General features: G+C 38.6%; 1 protein-coding gene across 1 annotated transcript in view; it reads left to right on the top strand.

Moving 5' to 3' along the window:
- The window catches only part of LOC102221300 (protein turtle homolog A-like), a 70,629-nt gene extending 56,665 nt beyond the window's left edge, over positions 1 to 13,964 (top strand). The window contains exons 14-21 of the mRNA XM_023338745.1: positions 660 to 850; positions 2,534 to 2,763; positions 3,040 to 3,124; positions 4,344 to 4,505; positions 5,832 to 5,868; positions 6,091 to 8,154; positions 8,966 to 9,039; positions 10,075 to 13,964. Coding sequence (XP_023194513.1) covers positions 660 to 850; positions 2,534 to 2,763; positions 3,040 to 3,124; positions 4,344 to 4,505; positions 5,832 to 5,868; positions 6,091 to 8,154; positions 8,966 to 9,039; positions 10,075 to 10,238 — 3,007 coding nt within the window. The 3' untranslated portion in view covers positions 10,239 to 13,964. The remainder of the gene's footprint in view (positions 1 to 659; positions 851 to 2,533; positions 2,764 to 3,039; positions 3,125 to 4,343; positions 4,506 to 5,831; positions 5,869 to 6,090; positions 8,155 to 8,965; positions 9,040 to 10,074) is intronic.
- Positions 13,965 to 14,230: the final 266 nt, after the last annotated feature.

Here is a 14,230-nt window from a genome sequence, read left to right on the forward strand (position 1 = left end):
TTCTGTTATTTTCGCATCAAATATGACTCATTTTCTGATTTTATGTTTTGTTTATGTGACCTGACATGGACAGAGTTCAGTACATAAACCGAACGGAAAGTATTTGGCAAAAAAAGACGATAATGGGAGCTTGTTTTTGTATTTCCTTCCATTTACAGTTTCTTTAAAAGGATCGTATTATTCTCTGACAGATGGTTACACTTTTCACACATTTTTAAAAGGTGAAGAAGGGTCAGATAGTTGTTAGTAAACAAACACAAAAACTTCACCTTTTGCATGAAGTTTTCTTAAAGAATCAAACCTCTTCACTTGCATCCAAGCTCTCATTTTTTTTAATTTTCAGACTGACTTGCATACTTTCCTGTCGTTCTGAATAGGTTAATGATTATGTTTTTTCCTCTTAAAGCCCTGAAGGTCAGATAAAAGCTTCATCTCTGGTAGAAACATGAAAATCACACCTAATTGGAGTTGCGTGCGCTCTGTGCAATATCGGGGATCCATCAGAGCTTGTCTCTGCCGCAAAATCTCGAGCAGATGATGAGCATGAATGATTAATGAAACCTACTTTCCTGTCATGTTTCATACAGCCAGACTCCCAGAAGCCTCGCTGCTGTTTTGTTCTCACTCCTCCTCCTCCCTCCGTCTCTCCGGCTCTGCAGGGTGAAGAGGATTTCGGTGAGCGATGGCGACGGGAGGCAGGACTGGTACTCCGTACCCGTTCCCCCCTCATCCGGCACCAGCCTGCAGGTTTCGGGCCTTTTTCCCGCCACCGACTACCAGTTCAGCGTCTTGTCTCAGAATAAGTTTGGCACAGGGCCTTTCAGCGAGATCGCAACTACACGCACTTTGGGTCAGTCCAGTTTTCCTCTTTTGCTCTATTTTTTTTTATCTCTGCAGAACTGGAACAAGGACTCTACTCTTAGCTAAAACCAAATATTTACACACAACCTGCTTCTCTCAGTAGCTGTAAAAGCTACAAATTAGAAGTAGGAAGATAAATTTGCCAGTTTTGAAAAAAGCTTTAGGAAGAGGTGGTTTAGAAACGGATATATTTCACAAAACTGCAAGTGAAACATTTTTTTGCATCACATAACCAACAGCCGGATGTTACTACTGGAAGAAACGCCAAAGATAGATAGAATGCAAATACTGATTGTTGTACTCAAGTAAAAGTAAAAAGTAGCTGCCATGAAATTACTCAAGTAAGAGTAAAAAAGTATTTGGTAAAAAGTTACTCAAGTTCTGAGTAAATTATCAAATTATTCAATATTTAAAAATTACACCAATAGAAGGAAAAAAATTTAAACTTAAGTTAAAATTTTGTTTTTTTGAGGACAATAATTCATATAAGTAACAAAAAGTAACCAAATCAGGCAAAATAAAATGTTTCCTGATCATTTTCTTTCAATAAAAACTTTTAATACTTTAACAAAAACTGCAGGTGTGTGTCTGGTGGACTTTTGTTTGTTTTTCATTCATTGGGTAGAAAATTCAGAAATGTTACTCAAATAAGAGTAGAAATACTTCATAATAAAATTACTCAAACTAACTAACAAACTAAGTAACTGAGTAAATGTATCTAGTTCCTTCCCACCTCTATGTATTTACTGGTAATGTTCTTATTTTCAGCCTGTGCTGAAATTTGTTGTAACTTATTGAAGTGACAAACATTTCCAGCAGCAAATACGTGTGAACTTTAACAAACTAAGAGAAATGTTAATATCTCGGCAGCTGTGACCTCTGACCTCTAGGAAAAATTTCACTGGTTTTCTCACTACAAATATGTACAATATTCATATTACTACTTTCATTGTTGTAGTAACATAAAACAGAATATGTGTACATCTACAGAACCTATCTACATTTGGTTTTAGGTTTTATGTGCATGTCAGATCTTTGAAAACACTGACAAATCCTTTAAAGGACCATATTGTGTATTTTCCAGCCATGTGGCGCCATTTCATAGCACAATCAAGTAGCCATAATACCTCCAGTTGTTATAAAATGACTTCCTAATTTAACGCCTTGAAGTTGGGTCTCTGTCTCTTTAAGAAGCTCCTGCTCTTTCTGTAACTCCACCTTCAGGAAGTCATAACACCCCTTACTAATCCTTTAGCAACATTTTTACCAGCGTTTCACTGAGAAGTAGCTTGTTTAATGAGCTCAGCAGATCCGCAGTCCCACCAGGTGTTTGCTAATTGCTGCTGGCTAGTCTGAAGGAGCTGAGTGGGGGAGTTATGGGTGCAAAACTGCAGCTCAGAGGGGGAGCTTTGTCCTCGAAGGCGGGGCTAGCTCCACCCAGCCGTTTTCAACGTAATGGTTGCCATGGAGATCAAACAACAAAGCAACCTCCAGGAAATATTAAAACATGATGTAAAGTGGATTTTATGTAATGCTGCCCTTTTAATTGCTTTCTCCTCAGTGGAGCTAATGTTAGCTTCTCTTCCTCCTTCGTCCCAAACTCTCGAGGTTCTGCGTTGATTTAATTTCTTCCCTCTGATTGACTCAAAGTCTCTGATTCTCCTCGCATCAGATCCTCCAGGGAGGAGCATCAAACCGAAGCCCCCCGCGTCGCTGTCAGCTAATCAGAACTCAGCAGGTGTCATCCTGCAGTGGGCTCTCCCTGACGCCCAGCAGCCGCCCATCACAGGCTTTGTCCTCCAATCCCGCTCCACCGCCGCCGCCGCAGCAGAGGACTGGTTTAATCTGGAGGAGAACATCAACGCCAGCAGCAGCCACATCCTGGTTAGGGGTCTGCAGAAGGTAAAGAGCCGACCCCCTGCCCTCTGGTTCTGCCTGTGCTGCAGTGGTTTCACTTTGTAGACTACATGACAGTCATCACTTCCATTTTTTATTTTTTTATTCCCTCCCTGTGCCTGTCTCATCTCCCCCTTCCCTCTCCTGTATGGGTCTACATGAATTCAAATGAACTTCATTAGCATTGCAGACAGCGCCATGTGTTGACAAAGTGTGGTTTCATCCTCTGTGTGTGTGTGTGTGTGTGTGTGTGTGTGTGTGTGTGTGTGTGTGTGGTTTCAGGGCCGTGTGTATGAGCTGCGGATGCTTTCTCGTCGGGGGGAGCTGCTGAGCGAGCCCGGTCCATCAGTCAACGTCTCCACCACAGGTAGGAGTTTGAGAAAGAGCAGCCGCTCCTCTTCAAAGTGACGCCGTCTCTCCTCAGCGAGGGGAATCAGAGTGAGACCCTTGGGAACGCTGCCCATTTGAAGCACGGCCCATAGAAATAGCTTCACTAATTTTTTTTTTCTTCTTCTTGTTCTCCTTTTATTTGTGTGTGACATGAATGTTAAATCAGACGTAGGACTCAATCAGGGCTCGTCGCTGCAGCATCAACTCAAATCTCTGTTTTTGTTTAGACAGCTGCGCCGAGTTTCGGTCATCTGGCTGCAAAACAAACATGTTCAAGGTTTGATTATGATGATGAGGCTCCATCAGGAAACCAGATTAACAATTAAATTAAAAATAAAATCTATACCCAAATCATTACGATATAACAATGACTGTTCTGTTAAGACATTTAAATTGTAAAGAAAGAAATGAAATGAGGAGTTAATCTGTAGTTGGCTTTCAAGGATTGTAGAAAAACAATGAGAATAATTAAGAGGTAGATATAAAAATTAAATAAGAAAGATGGACTCTTTCTGAAAACAGGGCTCACAAAACGATACCAAAAAAGTTTCAAAAATAAATTGGTAAAAGATCAAGTACCGACTCAATAATTATTAAAAATTTGTAATTAAAACCATGTTATAGTATTCACTGGCGAAAGAGCCAACAAATAAATTACATTACATAGACAAAATTATTACAAAATAACTCACAAGACAAGAAAAGCCACATAATGATAATAATAGTAATAGTAGCAGTAGTAAAAGTAGTAGTTGTAGTAGTAGTAATGACGGTAGTATTAGCAGTAGTAGCAGTAATAGTAATAGTAGTAGTGATATTTATAATAGTAATAATAATAATAGTAATATTGACAACTGTAAATAACAACCGGACATAAAGCATCAGAATAATTACCAACTCTTTGCCAATGTGCACCTATACTTTCTTCTTTGTCTGTGTTATATAACAATACATAAATGAAAATAAAATATTTAAGTAAAAACAAATAACAAAAGCCAAAATTTGTTTCATTCAGGTCAAAATCAAGGTTTCATGTTTAGCAGTTAAGATTTGGACTTAAGCAGCATTTAAGCCACAGAACTGAGTTTTAGGATTTGAGAATGAAACTTGGAATTTAGTAATTTATTTTTCTACTTGTGGCTAAATTTACAGTCACTTATTTCTTTGTCTGTTTAAACGTATTTGTTTGTTTTCAGTGACGGAGAGCTTCGCAGCTACGTCCACGTTTGTCCCGGAGTCGTTGCTGGCCGGTGTGCTAGCCGGGATCGGCTTCATGTTTCTGGCGCTGGTGTTGCTGCTCGGTTCTGCCTGCTTCGTCAGCCGCAGGAGGGATCGTCGCCGCAGGAAGACGGAGAATGGTCAGTATTCATCTTCCAATGAAGACTTAACACATTTTGATGAACTGTATGTTGAATGTGATTACTTATTCAGTAAAATATTGAGCCACTTCATATCTGCGTAATAAGTTACTCTTCATGGATTTAGGAATTATCTTGTCCCTTCCTCATCCATCCAGTTGTAAAAATTATGGATGATGTTCACATTGCTTGCTGATTTGTGTAATTTCTCATTAGGCGGTAATAAATGAAAGGGTAATTAACTTTAGCTAGCCTAGTTGCCTTGAGTCATTAAAGGGATCCAAGAATAGTTGAACATATTGGCCTAAATATTTTGTAATTTTTCTATTAACTAAAAATTGCTGTTTGTGATGCACCAAAACTCATAATTACTTCAAAAAACATTCATCTTTTGTTATGTTTTTCACCCATGGAGGTCGCCATTTTTAAACCTGCTCGGTTGATGACGCATAATGGTCCATTATGAACTGGAATATACAGAGTAAACACAGATAGGCTAATTTTACCTGAGTAGTTCTCCATCATATTATGTTTGACAGGTGTAATTTCAGACGATGCCACACTGTGTCACTGTTGGCTGTAATAAAAAAAAAACAGTGAGGTGAATCTGGATAAATTTCCCACATGAAAACAAAGAGCGCAGGAGCTCTAGGAGAGAACAGGAGCAAACACAACTTCCAAAGGATGTACATTTGTGCCCTCAACATTTCTCTCCAGAAGACTTTGAGTCATTTGTACGAGCAAAAACTCGGCACTGGAAACTCTTTTAAGTGCTAATGGAGCTCTGTTCAGTTATGTCCGGATCGGACACAGAGCTATAGCAGTACTTACTGGATCACACAGTCCAACCTGAAGTACATGTCACTCATTGTTTCATTTACGAAGCAGCAGCAGCAAACACCAGCTGCTGCGGCCAACTCTGTCCTCTTCCACTGTTTGGTTCTACTCATCTTCATCACCTCTTGTGATTTCTATATTCCCATTGCTTTCCAGTTCAAATTGAAAAGGCTTAAAGACATTACTCATGCTGTTTTGGCTGGACCCAGCCAGGCAGTGGGACCATTAGATGTAATTTACCCAAAATGCATTGCAGCGTGAACAACATGGCAACGTTCCTGTGACAATATTTTATTAACATTTCTAAAAACTAAATGACCTATAGTATTATTACTGTATTGATTTTACATCTAAAATAAATATTTCTCAAACTCTACTGTTACAACTAATCATGGATCCTTCTATTGGGCTCTTGATGGGGTTGATATTGTTTTTCACTTCCTGGTCAGAAAGTCGTGCACCATCTTACACCTCATCCCTCCCTTTCAGAACCCCTTCCTGCCATCTATAAGTGCTCCCCATCAATGTGAGTACCCCTTTATCAGTCCACTGCAATATCAGACAGTAACCTTTCCCTTTTTCCTTCCTTTGAATGTGCTGAAAATGCCAACAGGTTTCTATTTCATCTTCTTATCTCCCTCACGATGATCTATCCAAGCTGCTGGCTGAGCTTAAATGCAGTCAGTTTTTCTTCCACTTACAAATCTCTCTCCTCTGCCCTTCCCCATCTTTCCCCTCACTCTCACAGTAAGACTTCAGGCTCCAGTAGTCCAGACAGTTTGTTGAAGAAAAGCCTGCTCCCAGCCAGCTCCCACTACCCCACAACGTCTTCCACCACTTCTTCATCTCAGACGGACTGCTCCACTTTGAGCACAGAGAATAACCGTCGGCGCAGGACTCTAGAGCCAACCTACAGCAAAGGCCGCCTTACCAAGACAACTTCTTTAATTTCTCCCTCCATTGAGTTGATTTCTAGAGGTCCGGATGGCCGGTTTGCAGCTGGTGACTATGATACAATAAGTGTTAACAGCAAAACGATTTCCAGAGTCAAAAGATCTGTGTCACTCCACTTGGAAAAGGAGGACAAGAAAGACCTGCCATGTGTGCTTTCTGTTGACGTTCCTCCATTTAAACTGGAGGGTGATTCAAGTCAAATGCACAGCTTGGGTCAACTCCCGCCACTTCAGGAAAGCTACATTGTTTCGCCTGATCAGAACAGCTTGTACTCAAACACCAGTTTTTGCACCATGCCTTGTCTCAACAGAGGACTGCCTTCAGTATTTCCCGTCCTCCCACATCTCCGAGCCAGCATTGGTCAGCCTTCAACAACAGCGAGCACTTTGGTTCTCCAAATGGAACATGAACGTGAGAAAGGGAACCTTAGTCGGTGCCTGAGGCTGGCACAGGAGCGAGAAGAAATGGAAAGGGAGCTTCGATGGTACACACTAGACAGAAACTCCATGAACGTCAAGACAGAGGAAAGAGAAACGAGCAATGGGGACGAAAGTGTTGAGAGTCTTATGTGGGAATACAAAAGCAAGACCTTACCAAACATCTATCGTCAAGGTTGTAAGGAGAGATCTAAGTACCTTACATCATCCGCAACCAACTGGGAAGCCCATCCTTATGACTCAAGTTCAACTTTGAATCCATTCAGAGATCATTTGAATACATCTCCCCCTTTCACTCCTTCTTTTTCTCCCATTTTTCTTGAATCATTTACTAAGAAACCCAATGGAGTCCGCCACTCTTTTGTTGACAGCTCAACTCTGCCTCACCAGAGGTGTCGAGTAGATCCACCACAAGGCTACGATAGTCCAAGACGATTCTCATCCTTTGACCACCAAACAAGTGACTCATTTCATAAGCCACAAAAAGAAAACATTCTTAGTAATGGCACAGTGTTTCACAGCAACAGAAACACTCCAGATACAGTACCAGACTCTACAAGATTGGACAAAATGCTCAGTGAACCAATTGGTTCAGTTGGCAAAGAGTCGTGTGTCGAGATGAGCGTAGACGAGCCGGAGTTTGAGTTGCCCACGTTGGAACCTGCGAAGCCCATGTTACACCACAGGATTGCTTCTCATGTTCAACACGGCTGCTCGCTGTCTCAGCGAAGCAGGCATGAAGACATGAGAAGAAGCACAAGCTTCAATTGCAACAGGAATGCTTCTGTCGGCAGCTTTGACATGGCCCATCTCGGTCAGCAAACCTCAGGACCAGAACACTGGAGAGCTAGGACCCGAGGCTCCAAAACCTTGGACCGCAGTCAGCGAAGTCAGAGTCTAGACTTGAGGAGACAGAAGAAGAGTACCTTTCTCACACCATCCGCATGGGTAGAGTCACTCAGCCAAGAGGACTGTTCGGTTGAATTTTCTCATACAAGTACCAAAAGTGAGCAACATTTCTCAACTGCTGTGGGTCCAAATCGCAGTCGAAAACCTGACGTGCCCCACTACTGCGAACCTAGTCCCTCAGCTGACACTGCCAATCATCCAACTCCCAATCAGGACACAATGAAGGAATCAGGTTATTCTGTCAGCCTGAAGGAGGTTTCCACATACTTACCGCCCATCAGTAACGACTTAGAGGCACTGGAAGTGGATTCAGGAGGCTACGAGGGAGTGGCAGACTCTGGTGGCAGCTACAGCAGCTATGCTAGCAGCGGCCGCGGCAGCATGGAGACTGCTAACGGGCATCTGCCCTTGTCTCACCTGTCCCCAACGCTGACCATCTCACCTGCGACTGCAGAGGACACTCAGGGGGGATCAGAGGACAAGGAAGGTGGACAAATAGAACCAAAACGAAGGTGATGGAGCACACCGACTTACTGAATTTTGATTTAGTTGAAGACGATGTCAGGGATTTTAGATAACCTCTATGATCGCTATCAACGTGAGCCCATTACTCATCTAATGTCTAAAAGTCAATAACTGGGAACTGAATAGAACAAAGTACACTTCAGAATATAATTCAGAAAAGGTTGTGCATGGAGGCTTTACATGCTAATGGTAGCTATTATGCTAAAGCGCCTGTAGGCAACCTAATAATATGTATTAAAGTTAATGCATCATGCTTTAAAAAATGTTTCTGTTTTTTTTGCTTGTTAAATTTTGCCTCCTGGTGTTGGTTTGATAGAACTAACAAAATGTCAATTTTATCATGCTAAAGCTAAAATTAGCATGCAATATGCTGCATATAGCAGCTTTAGCACGGCAGTATATACAAATTATATTAAATACTACAATTAAGTCACTCCTATAATATTGACCGTAATAAAGCTAACATGCTAAAGCTAAAAACAAATGTGCTAAAATTAGCATTTATAATGCTAATTTTATAGTGTTTAAGATAAAATAAGCAGGATAATTAGTATACTGTGCACATTCAATCATGCTAAACAAATGTCTTGCATGCTATTGCTAGTATTATTGTGCTAAAGCTAACAGTAGCCAAATTCCAATTTATTATGCTAAAGTAAATGCTAGCATACAATGAAGCAATTGTTAGCAAGCTAATACTAGGGCTGTCATGTTAAATCTATCAAGAGTTTACTTATACTAATTCCCAAGCAAAAAGTAACACTAGCGCCTGCGGCTAATTTTTTTGTTGCTCTTTAGGAGGCAGCCTTCGGTAGATGAGAATTATGAATGGGATGCTGGCGACATCTGCTCACGGCCTGGAAAAGAAGATGGTGAGAATTTTAATTTTCTAGATTGTAAATTAATGTTTTAAAGTAAAATTACTTGTTAAAATTACACAAATGATCTGCTTAATAGATTAGTTAGTAGATTTTGATATTTATCCACACAGTAGCTTTGTTTCACTGTTTTCACCCAAGTTGTGTACTATACGATATTAATTTAATCTTTATTTTGTATTTTTGTATTATGTAGCAAATTTACATTATCAACGAGTACACATGCTGTTATTTAATTTTAGTTTTATATTTAAAGCCTCGCCTCCATAGAAATATCTACAATAAATTCTGAATCAAATATTGACATTTAAATTGATGATCTGGTCATCTGAGTATGGAAAAAAATATAAATTCTTCTAAAAATAAGTCCAAAATGATAAAAAAAAAAAAGAGGGAAAAAGTTAATTTTAGGTGATGTATTTGGATTTATGCTGACCTTTCGTAGTTTTGAGCATGATATTTTAACTATTTTACTTGCTGCTATGTTTAATTTTTACACGTTTCGAAATAGAAACCAAAAAATGTGAAAAATATAAAATAAAAATATGAAGCTTCATGACGTATTGAGAATTTCATATCAGGGTTAAAAGTGTAAAAATTACAGTACAAACATAGAAATTCTGTCCCTGTAAGTTCCTGTTTAAAAACACGGCTGGCACAAACATAAAAGTAATATTCTTAACCAATAAAAAAAAGAATATTTTAATATGTTCTTTAACTTTCACCGTTTGTCTTATTGAAGTAGTTTTGGATTGTGATGGAAGCCAACATTTAAAAAACTAATTCCTGGAAAACTTTCTTCTGCCTGGCTGACATTTATAAATATATTTCTTTGAATAAATTTAGAGAAAGGTCAGGTCTCTCTTGGATACGTCCGTTTTTAATATCCAGCCCTTAAACTGTGACTGTTTCTCACACATGGATGTTCACCATCAAGGAGATGAAACTTATACATCAAATACCAGCTGAGGTAAAAAAAAAAATCACAGCTTGTAATTTCACAAACTTCTTTTCCTTTTGTACCTGCAGGCGTTCTCCCAACACCAAACCCACAGAAGCCCGCTGCCAACCGGAGTCGTCCCAGCATGCCGCGCTCCGAGAAAGCACAAAAACGTTCCTCTGCGTTCGCGTCGCTGCCGGGGGATCAAAGCAGGCGCTCTGCTGTGCCAGAACCAGACACCGTGATGTTCTGACAGCGCCGCCGCTCGCATCGCCTCGCCTGGCGCCGCGGCGGCGGCTCGGAGCAACCGGGTGACGAAAGCTCACGCTGGAGAAAGTGAGCTCTTCTGCGATCGAGCTCATTCTTTTTTTATTACATTTTTTTCCAAAAGTGGATAAAAGACGACCAGAGACGAGAGCTTTTTTGGTGGGTTTGGTCTTTTTTAGCTAATTATGCTTAGCATTTTCCACACAGATTACAAATCCCTTTGTTTATTTTGCTAGCTGTGGATGAATCAACCAGTAGGATTTAGACAAACTCTCATGCTGTGAGATCCAGCGATATTGAATTTCCAGAAAACGCGTCGCACTGAAACAAAAACAAACTTAGTTTTTTTCCCCAGCTACTATTGGTTTGCTCACTAGGGAGAACGAATAGAGCATTAAAATGTAATTTATTGTTCTTAAATATGGGAGAATATAAATAACATAAGGCAGTAGCTGCGTTTCGTTACAAATATATGCAAAAGTTTGTCAATACTCCACAGAAATGTGGAATACGCTACCATGAATGTTTGTTTAGCTAAAATCTTGTCTTGCCTTGTATATTGAACCTCTGTGTACAATAACCCTAAACAAACTACAACGCAATAGCTCCCAATGAGCCAGGGGAGCCCAAACGTTTGGACTCAAAACGTTTCGAGTCCAAAGATCTACTTTTCTCTCACCAGCCGGCTGAGATCTACCTCATAACACGAAGACATAAAAATAGTAAATTAAACTTTATTGACTTGTTTTATACGCAAATATCCAAAAGTTATAGCAGACATATTAAGGTAATAGATAATGCAGTTTCTTCCTCAGTGAGATTCTGACACTGGGAGGAGGTCACTGGTTTCACAGGCTGGTTGCAAACCTGAGGATAGCAGGTATTATTATGGTAAAGGTAAACAAAGGTAAAATAACCTGAACAGGTGATCAATTCGTACCTTTTTACTCTCTCTTTGTGCTTAAGCCCACTCTCTGCTCTGCAAGACGAGCAGAGATCACGTTAAAAACATAACATTCAGTCCGTTACGATATCAGGTTTCCAGGCTTGATATTTATTCCTCTATTATTAATAAGCGCTTCCCTGAACACAGCGGCGGTGGATTAGCTAATTTAAACTAATTTAAACTCCTGCTCTGATAGTCAGTCGATCTTTGAGACGCCTTTTTTTTGTTAATGGAACCGAAACGCACTGAATGGCGCAACACCTTGTTGAAACAATAATTACTGAGAATATAAATTTGAACACATTTTTTTTGTTCTTTAATAAAGTTACAAACATTTTGGATCTTTGAATATTTTGATAAGCGCGTCAGAAGAGGACAGGCTGGTTAAAAACGTAAACAAAACGTAGCAAAATTACTCATGAAACACTGTATATGATTACATTTGTCTAAAATATGTTAAAATATAATACTTGTACAGAAAACACAGAGCTGATCCTAATACTACCACAGTTACCGACGGCAACAGAAAAAAAGGGGGGGGGGGCGGAACTGTCAGTTACTGGTTGCTATGGTAACCAAGAGCAGAACTTAAAACACCAATAATTGTCTGAAAAATATAACTTACTGACTAAACAAAATGAATTCAAAGAATAAATAAACACATTTTTGAGAAACTTCACATAATTTGTGCGCGTTTCTTTGTAATGCAACTCTAAATTATTCAGGGAAAATTTCCAAAACATTTGACAATGTTAGCTAAAATCTTGTCTTGCCTTCTCGAATCACAGTGCTACTTTACACACCATCGATTAGCATTTACAAACCAGCCAATCAGGGAGCGGCATTTATTTTCTTTGCCAATAATTGATTGTAACCCCGAAAAGCAGAAAAAGGGAAATAGCAGCAGTGCTAAAACAATTTCCACGGAGCATATTAAAGCACATTAAGGTATATTTGGTGTTCGAACTATTAAAGTAGGCAGGGATAAGCATTTTTACAGGAAGTTTAAAGGATTTGTGGGATCTGTATGTGGTATGAACTGGATGTATCATCCAGGAATAAATCAAAAATAATTTGACCTGTTTTCAGGTTTTGGTTTGAATGATTACATAAAACTGGTTAAAAAAAAGTTATTTTCTTTTCTCTCTAATTTTAATCAACTCACCGGGTTTCCATCCATCCAAACATTTTTTTTGGTTTTATTGCCTGTGATTTATTGTTGATATATTAAGATGTGAATCTATTTTTTAGTAAAAGTATAAATCAAGTATAAAAACTAGTTAACTATACATGAATCCTCACTAGTTTCTGATTCATCTGCAAAGGCAAGAGCTAATTTGTGTAAAATTCAATTAATCAAGATTATTGTAGTGTTTTAAATATATATTTAAAAATCAAGCTTTTATTGTAATTAGAAGGTAAAGACGTGTGAGAGGCGTAATCCTTTACACACAGGATTAATTATGCTTTTTATCCATTTTTATTTCCTTCTGTTAGGTTTCTCATGACATCTAAGAAATGTAGAATAATGATGTATTTTTGCAAGACATGTTAAAGTTATAACAGCTTCTTTTTAGAAAGAGATATTGAATTGATTGAATATTACAGGTTTTATTTTCAGAGAATATATTGAATATAGTCTAAAAGTTCTGGATAAGAAAAACCTCAAAAGAAATTTAAAACTGTAAATTCAGCATTTTAATTTGGTAGAAGAGACAAATTTGTTGTAAATAAATGATTTAAAGTATGAAACAAACTGGCTGCCACGTTGTGGGTTGGAGATCTGATCCGACTTTAAAGCTTTTAAATCGAAGTTTCTTTATGTTTGTTAAAAATTAAAGTATGTTTTTATATTTTGATGTCGCTGTGAACTTCATTTCATGTCACAAATATTTAGTAAGTTCAAACAATAACAGAATTAGAATATTTTAAAAATAGAAGAAGTCTGTGTTGGTGATTTGCATCACAATCCCGCCACGTTTAGCTCCCACTGCACAAACTTTTTACTACAAAACGCCATCGCTGTTAGCTTAGCTTTCTTTTTATTAGCTTCCTTCATGCTCTGCTCACACAAAAATCTGATTGTGTTCGTATTAATTAGTAGTTTGAACAAACAGTCAGATAAATGCACACATTTGAGCAAAAACAAATCAGAATTAGCATCAACCAAAATGTCGTGTGAATGTAAACGTTCTACTGTTTACTAATTGAGAAATCTCTGCTTGTACGGGATGATTGTTTAGGAATATCTATTAGAGTAAATTATGTATTCAGATCATTTTTTTAAATATAAATTTCTTTGTGATGTGTATTTTTGCTTATGTTATATTTTGCGTCCTGCTGTTGGTTTGATGAAGCTAAAAATGCCAATTTTACCATGCTAAAGCTAAAATTAGCATGCAATGTGCTTTAGCAAGGAAGTATATCAGTATTACAATTAAAAAGACGTATAATAGTTACCCTGCTAAAGCTAACAAACATGCTAATACTAAAGCTAAGGACTAAGGTTAGAGAGTATATAGCTAATGCTATTGTGCTTAAGCTAATATCCAGCAAATTAGTATACTATGCACATTTAACCACGCTAAAGAAATGTCTAGCATGCTAATGCTAGTATTGTACTAAAGCTAACATAAACATGCTAATACTAAAGCTAAGGACAATGCAACTGTACTGAAGTTAGCATTTATAATGCTACAATGAATCCCTTTGCAAGGTGAAGTTTTGCCAAAAACAAAAGTTTCTGCAAATCTTTTTAACTGCAGCTTGTTGTTGCACCTGCTGAGCGGCCTTTAATAAAATTCGTCACTGCAAGCATTCGTGACAATGCTGACCTTTTTAAGGGAACAGAAAGAAAAATTCAAATCGGATACTATTACCTGTGCTGCAGCAGGCACTCGGTCACTTTTAGCCATTCAGACGGTGAGGAGGAGATGATGATGATGATGATGTGCAGTTCAGCGTCGCACGGATCGTCATGTTCACTTTAATGACTTTGTGCTTTATTGTTGGGATCATTTTAGGATTTTAGT

The sequence above is a fragment of the Xiphophorus maculatus genome, chromosome 8, assembly GCF_002775205.1.
Source record: "Xiphophorus maculatus strain JP 163 A chromosome 8, X_maculatus-5.0-male, whole genome shotgun sequence".
NCBI lineage: Eukaryota > Metazoa > Chordata > Actinopteri > Cyprinodontiformes > Poeciliidae > Xiphophorus > Xiphophorus maculatus.